Source organism: Spermophilus citellus (genome assembly GCF_964194105.1).
Source record: "Spermophilus citellus genome assembly, chromosome: 4".
Classification (NCBI taxonomy): domain Eukaryota; kingdom Metazoa; phylum Chordata; class Mammalia; order Rodentia; family Sciuridae; genus Spermophilus; species Spermophilus citellus.
Window position 1 is genome coordinate 35847516 of NC_138185.1, and position 18448 is coordinate 35865963.

Here is an 18448-nt window from a genome sequence, read left to right on the forward strand (position 1 = left end):
ATCAGAGAGGCTGCTGTCACCCCAGAATGACATAATGACATTGGTTGTTTTCATCTCCACTCCCTGAGAAATGTCTTCACAGAAATCATCCAAGTGCTATGAAGCCCCAATATATCAATTGTACCCAGAAACACAACTCATTGGACTCTAAAAATTAATATTATTATTAGAATACCTGTGACAAACGGTTTATGCTATTTTTTAAATTAAAGGTTTGACTTATAATTTGTATGTAAAGATGCATTTAACTAATATGGGCAGGTATAAAATATTTTTCTGAATCAACCCTTTTCTGAACAGTTTTCTCAATTAAATTCTGAAAAATTTTGTCAGAATTTCCTCTTTTGTAGTCAAACCTTTGCAAACCTTTCTTTTTGTAGTCAAACCTGGCAATTTATAGCAGAACCCAACTCTCAGAAATATGGATTTTGATTTGCTTGTACATTTGTACAAGTTCAGTTCAACATTTATGGACCAATTCACATATCTAGATGCTATTTCCTAATTTCTGCAGGCACAGCAGATAGCATTTTGGAAATCTTGTGGGAGAGTTAATATTTGGCCAAATAAACAAGTTGGCTTTCTCACTCAAGAGAAACTCCTCAAAAGGACAAACACCTAAATATACATCCCTCTGCCATAACCTACTCTGATTTCAGCTGTCACTGGTTGAGTCTAACATGCTTTCCCTCAGTCTGCCATTGATCACACCCCAGAACACCTGGAAGCCATTAGCAATTATTAGATTGTAATTCAGCATCCCTATTTCTATCTATAGGTATGATGATCCTCATCTGATGACATTGAGCTCTTTGACATTGAACCTTCCCCCACCACCACCAGTCCCCTCAATCAAATATTTAACTTGACCCAATCTAATCTATTGGGATGTTTTTGTTGTTGTTTTTGTTGATGTTTTTGTTTTTTGGAGGGATGGGGGATTGAACCCAGGGGTGTTTAATCATTGAACCACATCTCCAACCCTTTTCACTTGTTTTTATTTTGAGTCAGGGTCTTGCTAAGTTGTGTAGGGTCTCAATATGTTGCTGAGGCCTGTCTCCAACTTGTGATCCTCCTATTTCAGCCTCCCGAGTTGCTGGGATTACAGGCATGTGCCAATGTGCCCAGCTCTATTGCATTCTTAGAAGGAAACTGGAGTGAAATCTTCAGAAAAGAGAAAAATCTCCTAGAATATCAAGAGTATACAGTATATGAAGATATCGCTGTACCTGTACTTATTCAGCAAAAACTTTTCCAGCTCTTCAGCACTATAGTCTTATTTCCTCCAGATATCCAGTGCTAGCTAAATGCTAAGATTTTGTTTTCGCCAGTCTTTTTGAAAAGCAAAGCAAAGTTAGTAGTCCTAATAAACAGAATTTTGTTCTTCAGCCCCACAAAACAGAACACAGTAAGCTTTTTACAAATTCATAGTTTGGGTCACTAGTGAATCCAAGTTAGGCTTTGGAATGACAATTGCCACTGTAAAATTTAATGTGAAATTGTTTTTACATGATTAATCATGCCCTTAGGCTGGAAATGTACTTATCAGTTTTATTCTAAGCATGCCTGTATTCCTGGAGGCATCCAAATGCATGCATGCATGAAAATATAGATGAAAAGAAGAATGGGAATGTAATTAGGTTTTGTAATTAGACAACCAAGACATCTCATTTGGTGCTCTCTTTTAATGGCTTTAAAAGCTATTTTAAAAATCCCTTCATTGAACTTGTAGTTACCTCAATTTGGTGACACAACTTTTGAAAAATTAATCAACTTGATGTATGTAACCCTGGCAACCTAGACATATGTCTATCAATCTATGTCTTAGATACACTAAGGTCAGCTTTGCTAGCAGCAATGGTACAGTAATCATCTATGTTCCAATCTGTCTCACTTCTTCAAGGAGATGTTTATTCTCCCTGCTGTCTACATGGGTTTGATTTTTTTTTGGGGGGGGGGGGGTGGCCATTATAGACACTGGAAAGTCAGGAGCCAGAGAAATGAAATGCCTTTCAAAGCTTTCTTAGCAAGTGACTCATAGGATGAAAGACAAATTGAAACACCCCAATATTGATAATATTGCTGTGTTGATGTTACTTTCTTTTACAGCTTCTATGAATTAAATATGGGGAAACCAAGAACAGACCATAGGCTACTTTTGGCTACGCAGTCACTGCTTAGAGGAAGAAAAAAGATCCATATCCATTGCTAATTATTGCTATTGCTGCTGCTGTTTTTCCTGAAAGGGGGGAACATGGATTCTATTTTCTACCTTTATCTGGTTAAGGATATTTAAAAACAAAACAATACAGATATTTTAAGTTGAAGCAGATACTTCCTCTTGTAGCACTAAATAAGAATGGCTTAAATATAAACTAACCCTGTTTTTCTTTCTTTGGAGTTTCACTGGTGTGTGAGTAAGTGAATATACTGTGCTTTCCCCCTGGACACTCAGAATCCACAGGCCTTCTGACCCATTCCATCATGTCTGAACCACAAACTAGTTTGAGCATCATTTTTGTTCATTTCCTCCTATCTGCCCGCTTAGGGCAGCGGCAGCCCTCTGCAATGCACCCTCTTGGACAATGCATTGTAATCTCTCTCTTTCAAATTCCTTTTTCACGTAGTCATTTCTCATATTCTGCTGGAAACCCAAGAAAAATTCATTCCACACTGTCATCCCTTTGTCCTAACCAGAACAACTCGATCGGGTCGAAGAAGGCATGAACCATATCAACCAAGACATGAAGGAGGCCGAGAAAAATTTAAAAGATTTAGGGAAATGCTGTGGCCTTTTCATATGTCCTTGTAACAAGTAGGTACTGGGTACCAGCTCTAATCTGTGGCGTCCAGTTTTCTTTCTTTCTTTTTCTTTTTTTTTCTTTTTTAATGTCAAAGTGAATGTCTGAAGTTTTGTCTTTTTTTTCTTTGTCCTTTTCCATCTGCTTCATTCTGTGGGGATAAAATACTTGTGTTTAATCAGAACAACTGGAACGCATTGAGGAAGGGATGGACCAAATCAATAAGGACATGAAAGAAGCAGAAAAGAATTTGACGGACCTAGGAAAATTCTGCGGGCTTTGTGTGTGTCCCTGTAACAAGTAGGTGCTGCCTGCCTGCCTGAAGCTTTGGTTTTCCAAGGCCCCATCTCCAAGCCTTGACAAGCTCATTCCTGCAGGCGCATAGGCAGGATGAGCATGTGGCATGCAGAACAGATCAATACCGTCTCCAATGCATTCATCTCATAGCATAGATGATATTAGTGGGAGTTACTGTTGATGCATTAAAAATCAGGCATACTACAGTGAAAGCTTCACTGTCAGCAACTTTTATTGATGAACGTTTCAACATTTTCCAGAAAGTGTACTTTGAGACGCAGGCACCCCGTGATCTTTGTTTTCTCCAACCCCAAGAACCAAAATTTCGGATTTAGAATAGAGAATGGGTAAGTTTGGAAGATAAGAAACACATGTGTCAAAGTTTGATTTTTCAAAAGTAATAGAGGCAGGTAATTTGGCCCAAGGAAGCACTCTGCAAGTTAGATTATGTCAGAGATTTTTCCCTTTCCATTGCCCACCTGTTACCAAATTTGGTCCTGAGACCCACCTTGTGTAGAGGTATCGAGCTGTCCAGTGTGAAGTGCCCAATCCTTGCCCAAATTGGGACCATCCCTCTCGAATTCTTCCCCTTGGAAGAGCAACCCGTACACTGGCTGAAATGTTGAAATGTGTAGATTTTGCATGCACGATATCACAAAATTTTCAACTGTTCTTAAGGTTCTGCAACGCTTTTTTTGGAATGTAGCAGAAATGTGACATGTGGTTATAAGGTTTGCAACAGAAAGAACCTGAAACCAGGGTTCTGGAAGATAGTCTCATTTGACTAGCAGTGAAAGCAAAAAAATGCATGAGTGGATTGTCCAACATGCATTTGGAAAATTAAACTCATTACCTGATCTCCCTCACCCCTCCCTCTTTTCCTTTTAAAAGAAGCTTTTTCTCCTAAAAGCTCTCCTAGCCCTAGCTTTTAGAATAGAAATTGATGTCGTTTCTAGCAGATTATATGACTATTCACTTTTTTAAACTTTGAGGCTGATTTAAAATATCCCACTTCCTGTTTAGGAGGGGGAGGGGCTCAATTTACCAATAAATAAAAAGCATGTTTTTGAAAGAATCATCTACAGTGAAGTCTGATTAACTGGAATCTAACTAACTGGAATTCTCAACTATATACTTCCTTCTCCCTTTTATTTTTAGCAAAATAATAATAATAATAATAATATCCCAAATTAAAAATACCCTGAGACAATCTATGTAATTTGCATTGTCTCAAGTCTCCATTCTCTTACAGTCTTCATATTTTTTTAAAAAAAGGAAGAATATAAAATGAAAGGCCATCAAACACAACAGTAACACTGGAAAAATTTGATTATGAGCACTACTCAAAGATGCCCAGGCAGAAAATTGGCTCAGGGGTCTAACAAAATTGCCCTTGAAACAAAATTTCTTCTTCAATCCATTGTTCATTAAGAAAGTCGTAAAATTTACCAAAATGACTCACTAGCAAGCATTCCAGTTAGTCAAGATTTGATTGTATATCCTTTCCAGTGGCAACTGGCCCCCACGTGAGATTTCCTTCCGTTTCGTGGTGAATTCCAACAGATTCATTTTTGCCCTTCATCAACTATGTGTGAAGAAAGGGTGGAGGCAGGGCTCCCTGGGATGGATTCTAAGGTTCCAATGAAACACCACCCCTACGATTCCACATAAAAGTGGTCGCTAATTCCTTAATGCACAAGAGACCCTAACTGAGCTTCAAAGCTTGACCGAAGTGTTCCCTATTGCGTGTACATAATGCTTTAAAAACCATGTGTCACAATGCAGTGGCTGGTGGTGCCCTGGACTATTTGAGGGCTTTGCCCTGTCTCAGCATGTTTCGAAGGACTATGGTAGATGTACGGCAGTGATGTGAGTCTATGTGCAGAGTTGTGGGTGCAGTGGTTTGCCTTCTTCTGGAAACGCATACTTCCCCCTCCTTTGACTTTGCCAAAGATGGTATACCAGATATTTTACATAGCAGAAAACATCAGAAAGTCCATAAAACTTCCTTTATTCCAAGGAAGGAGGAGATGGGGAGATGTGGGGATAAAGTCAGACTCTAAACTCTACAAAAATTACTTTGGGGATCTTGTCCCCTTGAGCAAGCCCATGGCCCCTTGGTGCGCTAATGTCTGACTGACTACTCAAAGGGCCACAATATTATACACTAAATTGCGGGGAGTTGCTGAAATTCCACTGGTGCATTTTCCCAATTGTCACCAGGGTTGCTTGGTCTGCAATCTGCAAGGATTAGAGCTAGTTTTAATAACTGGCTCTGGTCCTCTAGTAAAAGGGGAAGAAAAAAAAGTTAAATTCTGCTGTTTTGTAACTTTAAAAAATTAGGAAAATGGTACCAAAGGATGTCTTTTGTTTCTGGACTAAAAACATATGGTTTCTACTATGCAAAGAACCTTAAAACATCTTTGATCGCCTTAAATTACAACACACCCACCAAAATGTGCTGCACATGTTTCTATTGGGCACAATAGGTATGCCTGGATTTTAAGTTTTTCTCCAAGGCAGCTCAGTGAAATACAGCCATGGAGACCACACTGATTCCAAACCACTCTCCCTCTGTCACAACCCCAGGATAGTTGGAAGTAGGAGTTTGTAAGCATTCTCCGCCCTGCCCTTCAGCCCATCAAAGAAGCTACTGAACTGCGTTTCAAATCCTCACGAAGGCTATTACTGTCCTGCTAGTGCCTTTTTCGGGAATGGTCAACTTCGGGAGTAGTTTGGCTTAAATGAGAATGCTTCACTTTCCACTCATGCCTGTAGCTGGTGCATGAAGAAGAGATAAGATGGGTTTCCCTTTTTGGTGCTAGGTGGCTTGTTCTCTCTTCTATTTTCCTGCATTCATTTCACTATGCTTCTTTTACTTTTTGTCTCTGTGGACAAAGGTTTGTACATCAACTCTGGATGTATGGTGACTGTTTGGAAGTACCGATATATTATCTATTCAAATCACTCTAGAAGCTCCTCAAAGACCATCACCCTTGGCCAACCACCAATCCTTTATGTCCTTCATGAAGCACTGGAAATGTTAGTTCCACATATGTGTTAGGGAAAACATATTAACAGGGATCTTTGCATGATGGTGTGTAAAAACTTGGTCAAGTATGTTTTTCTTGATGACACTGTGTTGCTGTGGTGTGATGTACACACCCTACTTGGCAGTCTTGTTTTGTGTCTGTCTGCCAGTATGTTCTTTCTGTGTTTTGTGTCTCAAAATATAACCATGTCACTGAAATAAAACTGAATGTTCTCCAGCTACCTCAATCTTTATCTTAAATCCAATTAAACCACAAAACAAACCAAAGATTGCAGTCTTGACCATTGCAATTGACTCAATTGAAAATGAATGATGAGTAGTGGAGGCATGGTGGTGGCCAACTGTTTGGGTCCGGATTATGATATATCGGTATTCTCTAATGCCTCAACTTAAAATTCATTTGCTTGGTTCGGTTCTTCGCTTGAAGAGGTGATGATTGCCATGAGCTTGCTCCACCCTGTGCCTTGTCACTCACCCTCTTTTTTGCATAGGCTTAAATCAAGTGATGCTTACAAAAAAGCCTGGGGCAATAATCAGGATGGAGTGGTGGCCAGCCAGCCTGCTCGTGTGGTGGATGAACGGGAGCAAATGGCCATCAGTGGTGGCTTCATCCGAAGGTGAGCTTCATGCATTCCACACTTCAGCGGTTACCTATTATTAAATAACCACCCCAACACTGAGTAAATCTTGAAATAACAACCATTGTTTTACTCATGAGTCTATATGTTGGCCAGAAGTCTCTTCCACAAACCTCTCCTGGGCTTACTCATCCTGCTTCCTGCAACTAAGATGCAAGAGGATGATCCAAGAGGGTCTCACTCACTTATGTGGTAGTTGGCTGCAGCTGTCAGTGGTATACTTCTGTCCTCCTCACATGGTCTTCCAGAAGAATAATCAAGGTTTCTTTATGGTGATAGCAGCATAGCAAGGTGGCAAGCTCTAATGAACAAGCACTTAGCAAGTCTTGACTTGTGCCATATTTGCCTAAGCTTCATTAGATAAAGCAAATCACATGACCACATCCATTATATCAATGTGGCAGTTGACAGGCATCTCATTCCATGGGTTTAGGTGAACAAAGCTTATAGAGAGGTTTAGGCAGGATTAATAGCAATAAATGGTGAAGCACTTGTGGACTAGAAATAACAAGAAGCTATTACCACCTAAAGTGACAGGAAAGGGAGCTGGTATCAGAACCCTACAATAGTTATGACTGTGACAAGGGGCTACGGGTAGAGAAATGCAGCCACAGCCAAATCTAGCAGGGAATGCAGAAAGGAAACAAATGTCACAATACTTCACTCCTCTTGCCTTCCTTACTCTCCCAGGCCATTAGCCAAACCCATTGGAAGCCAGAGGGTAAGAGAAGCTGGGTGATATAGTCATGGAGGTCAGTGTCTCAGAACACAGAGCAAGGAAAAGTCAAAGCATAGATTTGGGGTGAACATAGAAAACAATGAGTGAGCTGCTTAATAACCATTTCTTTTGAGGAAAAAATAAATGCCTCTTTTAAAAACCTCCAATTACACAGTTCATCCAGTTCAGAATTCAGATAGCTCTTAGGATACCAGAAAACAGAATAATAACTAAATATTTCCTATGAAAAGAAAAAGCATGTTTTTTTAATAGACTACTATACCAGGGCTCAGTCAGGGGTAGGACAATTGTTTCCACAACTACCTCTTCTCAGGCCATCATAACTGTTGTTGGTCACGTAGTACCCCTGTGATTCAGATGATGGGTCGCTCGCTGTCACTGACATATAAGGTCTTGGTAATGCACCTGTAGGTTCACAGATGAGAATTCTCTTTCTACCTCTATCTGCTCCTAGGGAAACCAGACCAATGGGTTCTCAATGCAATAGCTACATATTAGACTCAACTGGGGAGAGTTTTAAAAAATAAAGCAATGTCTATGTCCAGCCCACACCAGTTGATTCAGAATCTTGACAAACAACACAAGCATCTGTGGTTTTAAAGCTCCTCAGGTGATTCTAATATTCAACAAGAGCTGTCAACCATTGAACTAGAATGTGTAGTAGTTATTGGTGGTCGTTTATTTAATTATGCTGCTTCTCTATAAGAAAAATATCTAGGAATTTCTCCCTTAATATTTGAATTTTCTCTGGCCTGGACTACTTGAAAAATCATAATGGGTCAGACTACATTGGGTGTTACCCAAGGGGGAGGGATTTTAATTTCTCTGAACATTTTTTATCCCTTGGGGAAAATCTAGAGTAGTGCTTACTGTATGCAATAAACACTTGTTATTTGAAATAAAGTATTTTCTTAGCCTTCACATTGGAATGTGGAAAAAATGGTAAGGTGCTTTGTAAGCCAACTCTTTACTCTCCACATCTACCCCCATTCAAACCAAAACCATATTTTATCACAGTTTTCTGCTCTGAAATCACCCATTCACAATACCCATAATAAAAACCCATGGTATTAAAATATGAGCAAATAAAAATCATCTTCAATAAAGAGTTCCCGTTGCAGGATTAAAGGGCAGACTGTAATCATCACTACTCTTCCCACTGATAATTGGTTCCAAGTGGGAAAAGAGGTGAGAGACTCACTAACTTAGCATAATAAGTATTTTCTTTTGTTCTCAATTTGAATCCTGAAGATTTGGGTTCAAAAAGAAAATACAGTTTCTATTTAGTTCCACCTTCCTTCTCTGAACTAGAGACCCTCTATCTAAAATGATTTTATCTTAAAGAATAAAAATGTGTAGAAATCCTATATATGAAAGGAGAAATGATAGGCTGATGTAAGTCGAAAAGTAGATAAATCTATTTTTTATACTTTCTTTAAAAATTCAAGGGTTCAAAATGCAATTTTTGTATGTTTGGGTTTTTTGTTTGGTTTGGTTTTTTTTAGCAATGCTGGGGATTTAAGCCAGAACCTCATTCATGCTAGCAAAAGACTCTACCACTGAGCTATATCCCCAGCTCAAAACACAATTTTAAAAATTATTTTCGAATGTACAAAAGCTAACCGTGTTCTTGTATTGGGTAGAGGTTTAAGATAGAGAACATGGATGCTTTTGAGGTCCACAGACTTTCCCTAAGCGTTGAATCTAATATTCAAGGTTTTTCCCACATTCTGTCTTCTAAAACTTGCTCTGTGGCTCCTAGGGTAACAAATGATGCCCGAGAAAATGAAATGGATGAAAACCTGGAGCAGGTGAGCGGCATCATTGGAAACCTCCGTCACATGGCCCTGGACATGGGCAATGAGATCGATACGCAGAATCGCCAGATCGACAGGATCATGGAGAAGGTGAGCATGCTGCAGTCTACAAGTTGTTTCTGCTTGTCATTTCTGAAACAACCAACAGGAAGCGTGACAGGGATAATGCCTTACTCCCTAACATTGGATTCAAGCATATTAATTGCTGGAAATTGTGCTTTTAATTTTCTAAGACAAACAAACAAACAAAAATCCACAGGATTCAGCAACAGAACTTGAGTGAAGATTAGAATATAGATTTGAGGGTGGAGTGCTGAGGATCAGACCCAGGGCCTTGTGCATTCTAGGCAAGCACTCTAGGCAAGGATTGGGAAGTATTTCAGAAAAAGTTCTATTTGCATTGAATCTTGAAGGATGGTTAGGAGTAGGCAAGTGGAGATGGTGAAGAACTAGAATCAGGAAATGGGGCAAAGAATAGTTTAGCCCAAAGGTAAGTATGAGCTTTTGTCTTGATAAATACCAAAGGTTTAATAATAATTTAAGAGGACCTAGGTTTCATTTCCAACCTAACACTTCATAGCCCAAAATTTCAAAATAGGAGGAACTTATATGATGAAATTGAGTTCACTCCAGAATACCAGACTTGTCTGTAGGACTGACAGGAGCCCTAGAATGGGAAGGGTTGGGCTTGGGCACAAAAAATCAGAAAAGAATACTGGGAAGTTTCTATAAAGACATTTAGGGCACCAAAAATCTTATATTCTATACCATACAATTCTGACATCATTTCTATTTCCTTGTAGTCAACCCCTTCCCCAATCAGTAAGGTGTTGAATATTGATATTATCTCTTAAAGGTCCAAATACCAAATGGAGGAAGAAACATGTTATAATAATAATAGTAATTGTATATCTATAATTTGTTTCACTAATCTTATGCATATATATATATATATTCTGTAAGATATTGAAGTAGTCTGAGATCCTGAATTTTTTAATAACAATTAATTCCTCTTTTGTGAGCAGAGGAGGATACTTTTGAGATCATTTGAGTCACAAGACTTACCTAGTAGTTCTTGATACCCAAACAGACTCCAGCAACTTTAAAAAGAAACAAATAGACATACAGAGAATATGTTGCCCTATTGTCTTGTATGTGCCCCATATTGAGAATCTCTAGTTGCATAATATTTTGCCTAATCGATATAGAGCTACACAGAAGTCACAGTTGGTTGGCAAAATGCTGTGCTTTACTTACTTTTGCAAGTTATGGCATGCACATTATCATTGTTAAGAAGCTTTTGATGTGATAAAGCTTTTAAAGCTGTGCAAGTCAATAGATTTTAGAAAAACATTGAGAGTTTCTACACGACCTGATCCAAGCCATTATGGCCCAGAAAAATGAACTTAGAAATAATTGCTGAACTGCTTTCCAACAAGAAAATGATTGAGAAAACAGGAAGCATTCATTTTCTAGTAATGGACCCAATTTACTCAGATGCAAGAAGATAATGCATCAAAGTCAATTAGGTTCCTAAAGGAGAGGTTTTGCCAGTGGTGGGGTCAAACTCTCATTGATAGAGTTGGTTTTGGAGCAAGAGAAAGCATTTCTTCCTGGAAAGGCAAGTGGCATCTTGATTCTGCCACTCTGCATTTCTACTTCTCATCTTTAGGGAGAACCTTTTATTCTAGGTCCAGTGTACTCCACAGAGACATATGTAGCCATAAAGTTTAGTCAAAAACCAAGTGGATGGGAAATAGCTGGTCCAGTGGGAATCATTCCTTGAGTGCTGAATCATTTAAAAAATGGGGGAGGAGTCTAGCTGCTTTTGATTAGTTAGTTTATTCCAGTTAATACTGTAAATAGCACCAACCCCCTGTTTGTTTTTTTTTTTCCAAACTCAAAATCTGGGCATGATTGAGACAGAGCCCATTTCAACCCAGCATTGCCCCAAATGATCATGTTACTGAGCTGCACAATTACTAACAGACCGGTCTTCTCATAGAAATTCTCTCTCTCTCTCCCACCCTCTCCCCCCCTCCGCCCCCCATCTTCTTTTTGACATAATTGTACATATATGGAATTTCATGTCAATCCCCATTCAGCCTCTCCTTCCTTCTCTCTTCCATCCTCTTTTTCTCTCCTCTACTGTTCTTCCTTTCACTCCTTTATTGATTTTGGATTGGTACTTTCTACATGTACACAAAGGAGATACTCCCTTTGGTACCTCTATTCATGTATATAACATGATTTTGTGAGGCTTATTCCATATTTTTTTTCCTTTTCCCTTCCTTCCTCCCTCCCTCCCTCTCATTCATCTACTTCTGCTCCGCTGATCTTCCCTATGTATTTATAACATTTGATCCCCTCTGCAATCACCTTCTTTTCCTTATTTTGCTTTAGCTTCCACACATGAAAGGAAACATTAGATTTTGACTCTTAATAACAGAAAACAGTGTGCAAACAGGTCTCCTGCATCTCTGATATTTTATTAATATCACAAAGTGGGGGTCAGGAAAATCTTGTGATGTTGCACACATCTTCTCTCTTAACTCTAGTGACCATGTTTACCCACCTGTATTCATCATGGTCTATGATCTTCTGTCATCATTTGAATTGATAGTGATGTTTTGGGAGACCAAAACAATGCGATTTTCAAAACATGTAAAATCCTTGTTTTCTGCTTAAGAGTGTATATATATATATATATATATATATATATATATATATATATGTATATATATATATATATATATATATATATATATTCTTGTAAGGTCAAAAACAAAGTTCTGAGTGATATTCAAGTTGCAATTTAAAGTTGTCAGTGGGGGCTGGGGATGTGGCTCAAGCGGTAGCGCGCTCGCCTGGCATGCGTGCGGCCCAGGTTCGATCCTCAGCACCACATACCAACAAAGATGTTGTGTCCGCCGAGAACTAAAAAATAAATATTAAAAAATTCTCTCTCTCTCTCTCTCTCCTCTCTCACTCTCTCTTTAAAAAAAAAAATAAAGTTGTCAGTGATAGAAGTCACATTGAGAAGCATCGAAGCTGATTTTTTTGTCAGTCCTCAAATTCTTCCATTAGTGAGGAAAAGCAGCATTTAAAAACTAAGATTTTAGATCCCAACAGCATTCACCAGCTCTGTGACCTGGTTGCCTCATCTAAAAGATAACAGTTCAGTCCAGGCATGGTGGGGCATACTCGCAATCCCAACGGCTCTGGAGGCTGAGGCAGGAGTATTTTGCAAGTTCAAAACCAGCCTCAGCAATTTAGCGAGGGCCTCAGCAATTTAGCGAGACCCTGTGTCTAAATAAAAATACAAAAGAAAGCAGGGGATGTGGCTCAGTGGTTAAGTGCTCCTGGGTTCAATCTCTGGTGGTGGTGGTGGTGGTGGTAGTAGTAGAAGTAGTAGTAGTAGTAGTAGTAGTAGTAGTAATAATAATAAACAGTTCATACTTATACACAGAATGAGTAGCTATATGGAATGAGTAGCATCCAGTTTGAGAAGTTTGGGCCTAAAATCTACCTGACATAGTCTGAAGTTGAGGAGATTCCCAGTGTTCAGATGTGGGCTGAGCAGCTCCTTAAACTACTTACTGGCTCTCTGGTGATCATTTCTGTTTTCTCATAAGGGCAAATCATGTAGCATATGTTGGGGATGTCAGCAAGTTTAGGATTCTCTAAATAGAAATGTGAAAACTCTGGAATGGGTTAGCCTCCATAAATAAAGTCCTCAATCATATAAATAGAATGAACAGAGGCATTCCTCAAATACCAGGAAGACATCTAAAAGGAGATTCAGGACATTTTTCTTCCTAAAAGGCACTACTTTTTTTATATTTTATGTAATAAAACCATGGTACCTTTTATGTTGGGTATTAGATGGGTAGGAATTTAATATGCTTCAGAAAGGATTTAGGTGGAAATCACAAATGCCCACTGAACAAAGGTCAATTCCAGCTCCTTGCCCATCTTTAAGGATCTCCAAGGAGTAGCCTTATGCTCCCTGCAAACATCCCCTGTGCCACTTTGTGAAGGCTTATCACTGCATTCTTATGCAAGAGGTTCTAGAATGTTTGACTTCAGAAATGTCATCTGTTTTTAAGTGGATTATTTTTCTTGTTTGAGTTTGTCTCAGAGTTCAGCCTGGAAACAGTCAGCATAATTTAATCTTCAGGAACATTTCACATTGGTCTGAGCTAGTAATTTTCCTTTGCACTGAAGTATCATTATTGCTGATATTATATATAACTGGAGAGGGAGGATTTAAGAATGAAATAAAATTGGAGGAATTTTCAATTTTCCAAATGAATTATCTAGAAATAAGTTCAACTTTGCAAATTTCTATTTGAACTTTTTTTTCCAATTGTGGGGCTTGAACCCAGAGATGCTCTACCATTAAGCTACATTCTCAACCCTTTTATTTTTAAATTTTGAGACAGAGTCTTACTAAGTTACTAAGGCTGGTCTCTGTCTTGTGATCCTCCTGTCTCAGTCCACCCCCCCCCCCCGTCCCCACAGTCACTGGGATTATAGGTGCATACCACTGCACATAGTCTAACAAATTTCTATTTGAATATGGATGACCCTAATGTCCTAGAAATTCAAAATTCCAACGGAACAAAGAAGACCCAACTCTGTAGAGGCTGAAATGTACCAAACTTGGTAGTAGGTGTAAACTCAGTAATCACTGAATGATAATAATTAAGAACACAGTTCTGTTTCCCTGCCCTGCCTGGATGCTTCATGGTCCTCTTTCCAGACTGGAATTACAGACAACACTACCTATCAGGACAGGATATGACAACTAAACAGAATTGTTGTCTCTGCCTCTAATCCATCTTTCTCAGTGGTGATGAGAATGATCAATTTTCTGAGGTTTAAGGTGTATTCTGGTAGCATTCCTAGGTTTTATGCTCTCTTTTTGCAGCAAAATGTAACCTAAGCAGTGAAGATATCAACCCAAAGATTAAAGGGAGCAAAACAAATTATAGTAAATATGCCCCCAATAAAGAAAAGCCTATCATGAAAATAAAAAGAACAGTAGAGCAGAGGCAGGGGATCTAGGGGAAGGGAGGAGGGATGGGTAAGGGGGGCAACAGTGGAATGAAATTGACCAACTTATGCTATCTGTATAACATCTGTATAACTATAATGCACCAATAAAAGCAATAAAGAAATAGAATAGGAATGAAAATTCTCTTCTCTCCTCTTCCTCTCTCTCTCTCTCTCTCTCTCTCTCTCTCTCTCTCTCTCTCTGTCTCTCTCTCTCTCTTTCTCTCTTTCTCTCTCTCTTCCTTTTGACATAATTCTACATACAAGGAATTTGGTGTCAATCCCCCATTCTGCCTCCCCTTCTTTCCCTCCTCCCTCCCCTTTTTCTCAAACTGTTCTTCCTTTCATTCCTTTATTTACTTATTTTGGTGGTACTTTCTATATGTACACAAAGGAGATACTCCCTTTGGTACATCTATTCATGTATATAACATGATTTTGTGAGGTTCATCCATATTTTTTTCCTTTGTGTATATGTAGAAAGTACCAAAGCATCTGATATACACTTGCCTCCATTTTTTCCTTTAAGGTCAAAAACATATTTTGACCTTTGAAGAATATTTACATGTTTTGAAAACCTCATTGTTTTGGACTCCCAAAACTTCACTATCAATTCAATTGATGACAGAATATCATAGATCATGATGAATAGAGGTGGGTAAACATGGTCACTGGAGTTAAGAGAGAAGATGTGTGCAACATCACAAGACTTTCCTGACCCCCACTTTGTGATATTAATAAAATATCAGAAATTGAAGGAAGACCAATAGAGTAGAGGAAGGGGATGTGGGGGAGACCAGTCAATCAACACACTCACATTTGTGAGTCTTCAGAATAGAGTTTGAAAATGATCAAGCATCCCCAAAAGCCGTAGCTTATAGTAACTGCAAGAGAAGATGCATTGAGCATTTATGTTTGCAAAACATTCTTTTTTCCATATTTTATTGGTGCGTTAGAATGTACGTAATGGTGGGGTTCATTGTCACATAATTGTACGAATTACAATACAATAATATAATTTGTTTTATTCACCATTATTTCCTCGACCCCACTTCCCTGCCCTGGTCTCTTTCCTCTACTGATCTCCTGTTGATTATCATGAGATCCTCCCCCATACACACACACCCCTTTCTTTTCCTTTTTCCTCTCTAGCTTCCATATATAAGAAAAAACATATGACCCTCGACTTTCTCAATTTGTCTTATTTTGCTTAACGTAATGGTTTTCAGTTCCGTTCATTTTCCTGCAAATGACATAATTTAATTCTTCTTTATGGCTGAGTAAATCTCCATTGTGTATATATACCACATTTTCTTTATCCGTTTATGCCCTGATGGACACCTAGGCTAGTCCCACAGGCAAAATGTTATTCTAAGAACATTACTTACATAGTAATAAATATAGACTTGATTCATCCGCACTGCAAGCCTAAGTAGTAGAGTAGACTTTAGGCTACTTGCATTCTGGTTGTGGTGTCCCCCCAAGTACTAAGACTTTAGACAAATTGCCTAAATCCTGTCTGCCTGATTTTCTCACTTGGAAAAAGGAGCTAATAATCACACACACCTGATGGTTGATGTTATCAATATTGAATGAATGGAACAAAGTAGATGCTCATGCTCTCTGGCCGTATTCTTTATTGTCCCCAGAGAGTAGACAAGAAAGCTGAGATTCCGAGATACAATTTGTTCAAACTGACATAGCTAATAAGTGAACCATGACTGTACAGTGGTGGTGATTCAACTCAGTCCAACAGATGAATGTACCATAGAAGTCATCAACTATCCTTCCAGGATAGAAAGATAAATGACAAAGAATGCTCTCTGGTGGGGAAAACCGTGAAAAAGCCAAATCAAGTTTAAGTGGTCATCCAAGTAGAGCCGTAGCAATGGTCCTGGAAACAACAGAAGTGAGAGTGGCCAATTCTGACTGGGTATCTTCTTCACCCAAGAAGCATTTGACCTGGACCCTGAAAGATGAACAAGATGTTAAGGGTTCTGTTTTCTTTCTCTTTTTTTCTAGGCTGATTCCAACAAAACCAGAATCGATGAGGCCAACCAACGTGCAACAAAGATGCTGGGAAGTGGTTAAACTTTCTCAACTGTGCTCTCTTCTGAATGCTGTTGGGCAAGATAGCTCCTTCATGCTTTTCTCATGGTATTACCGAGTAGGTCTTGCACATAACACGTGCACACACACACACACACACACACACACACACACACACACACATCAGTCCACCCCCATCGTAAATGTTGTCCTGTGTCATTTGTCAGCTTTCTGACAATGCCATATGTCTTTTGTTCTCTGAGTCTCTTTCTTTCCAAAGGTTGTACATAGTGGTCATTTAGTGGCTCTAACGCTGTATGTAAGATGTCTTGGGTTTCATTTTCCCTTTTTTTCCTCTCCTCAGTGGCGTTTGCTGAATGACAACAATTTAGGAATGCTCAATGTGCTGTTGATTCTTTCAATACACAGTATTGTTCTCGTAAAACTGTGACATTCCACAGAGCTACTGCCACGGTCCTTTCTTTGGGTGTCAGGCTCTGAATCTCTCAAAATGTGCTGTCTTTAGTTCCTCATGGCTCTTATCTGTCTTTATGATTTCATGATTAGACAATGTGGAATTACATAACAGGCATTGCACTAAAAGTGATGTGATTTATGCATTTATGCATGAGAACTAAATAGATTTTTAGATTCCTACTTAAACAAAAACTTTCCATGACAATAGCATACTGATGAGAAAACAACGCACACACACAACACAACAACAACCAACCAACAAAGCATGCTCAGTATTGAGACACTGTCAAGATTAAGTTATACCAGCAAAACTGCAGTAGTGTCACTTTCTTTCTGTTGACATATAGACTTATTAATCATAATCATCCTTTTTTAAAAAAATGAATTTTAAAAAAAGATGGATTTGACACATTCACCATTCAATCATTTCCAGCAAAATATATGTTTGGCTGAAACTATGTCAAATGGATGTAATATAGGGTTTGTTTGCTGCTTTTGAAGGCTATGATTTGGAGAAAATAATCTTGCTGTGAAACAGTGTGGAGATGTAAATTTTATAAGGCTGACTCTTGTTGATCACCATTTCCCCTGTGATTCGTTATCAGTACAATTCTTTGTTGCTTAATCTAGAGCTATGCACACCAAATTGCTGAGATGTTTAGTAGCTGATAAAGAAACCTTTAAAAAAAATAATATAAATGAATGAAATATAAACTGTGAGATAAATATCATTACAGCATGTAATATTAAATTCCTCCTGTCTCCTCTGTCGGTTTGTGAAGTGATTGACATTTTGTAGCTAGTTTAAAATTATTAAAAATTATAGACCCCAGATATCCGCTTTAGTTTCTTCATGGACCCGTCTGATTTGGCATTCACACAAGAAGACAAAGCCTCATTACTCTGTTCCATTGCTCCTAAGAAGCCAGTTATATGTGAAGACAACACTGGGTGGAAGAACCGAAGATGTCCTCTTTAAACATAATTCCAAGGCAGCTGACAATTTGGCTTTATTTTTATAATTTGTTCTACAAATACTTGCCTGTGAATTCAGTATTAGCTGTGTGTGTGGGGGCGGGGGGGGGGTGGAGAATGTAGTTTTCCAGCAGACACTGAAAAAAAATCTGTGGTATTCAGACTTGGTCCTATGTAAATTCAGGTACATCTGGTGTCAGTCAACTTTTATCTTCCTTCTTGTCCTCCAAACGCCCACCAACCAAAGTTCAGCCCTTAGCTAATCACAACCACCACCATCAGTACTGGCCCCAATTTGTTTTTATAACTCTATGGACTTATCATAAAATGCACCCATTTAGCTGGGAATGTAACTCCATAGCAGAATGCAGATCTAGCATTTTAATATAAAATTCAAAGGTTGTTTAGTATATTAATAACAAAGTTGTCTAGTATAATTTTAGAACATCATTATCACCCCCAAAACAAGCCACATGCCTATTGGCAATTATTCACATCTCACTTTCCCAACCCTAGGCAACAACTAGCTTATTAATTGTCTCTAT

The 18448-nt window shown here is 38.7% G+C and overlaps 1 protein-coding gene and 1 long non-coding RNA gene across 6 annotated transcripts in view; one reads left to right on the top strand and one right to left on the bottom strand.

Moving 5' to 3' along the window:
• SNAP25 (synaptosome associated protein 25) overlaps positions 1 to 16499 on the top strand; it is a gene marked incomplete at its 5' end in the record, with an annotated part of 30176 nt that extends 13677 nt beyond the window's left edge. The window contains 4 exons of one of the 4 annotated variants that reach the window (XM_081293321.1): positions 2698 to 2815; positions 6642 to 6767; positions 9290 to 9434; positions 16425 to 16499. In XM_081293321.1, the coding sequence (XP_081149447.1) occupies positions 2698 to 2815; positions 6642 to 6767; positions 9290 to 9434; positions 16425 to 16493 (458 nt within the window). In that variant the 3' untranslated portion in view covers positions 16494 to 16499. Of the gene's footprint in view, positions 1 to 2697; positions 2816 to 2983; positions 3102 to 6641; positions 6768 to 9289; positions 9435 to 16424 lie in introns of all 4 variants that reach the window. The other 3 variants (XM_081293320.1, XM_081293322.1, XM_081293323.1) reach the window with 3 other exon arrangements.
• LOC308648565 overlaps positions 1 to 18448 on the bottom strand; it is a 60074-nt gene that overhangs the window by 8914 nt on the left and 32712 nt on the right. The window contains exon 4 of one of the 2 annotated variants that reach the window (XR_014021856.1): positions 16056 to 16371. The exons of the other annotated variant lie outside the window; for it this stretch is intronic. This is a non-coding gene — a long non-coding RNA (uncharacterized lncRNA). Of the gene's footprint in view, positions 1 to 16055; positions 16372 to 18448 lie in introns of those variants that run through there. 2 annotated transcript variants of the gene reach the window in all.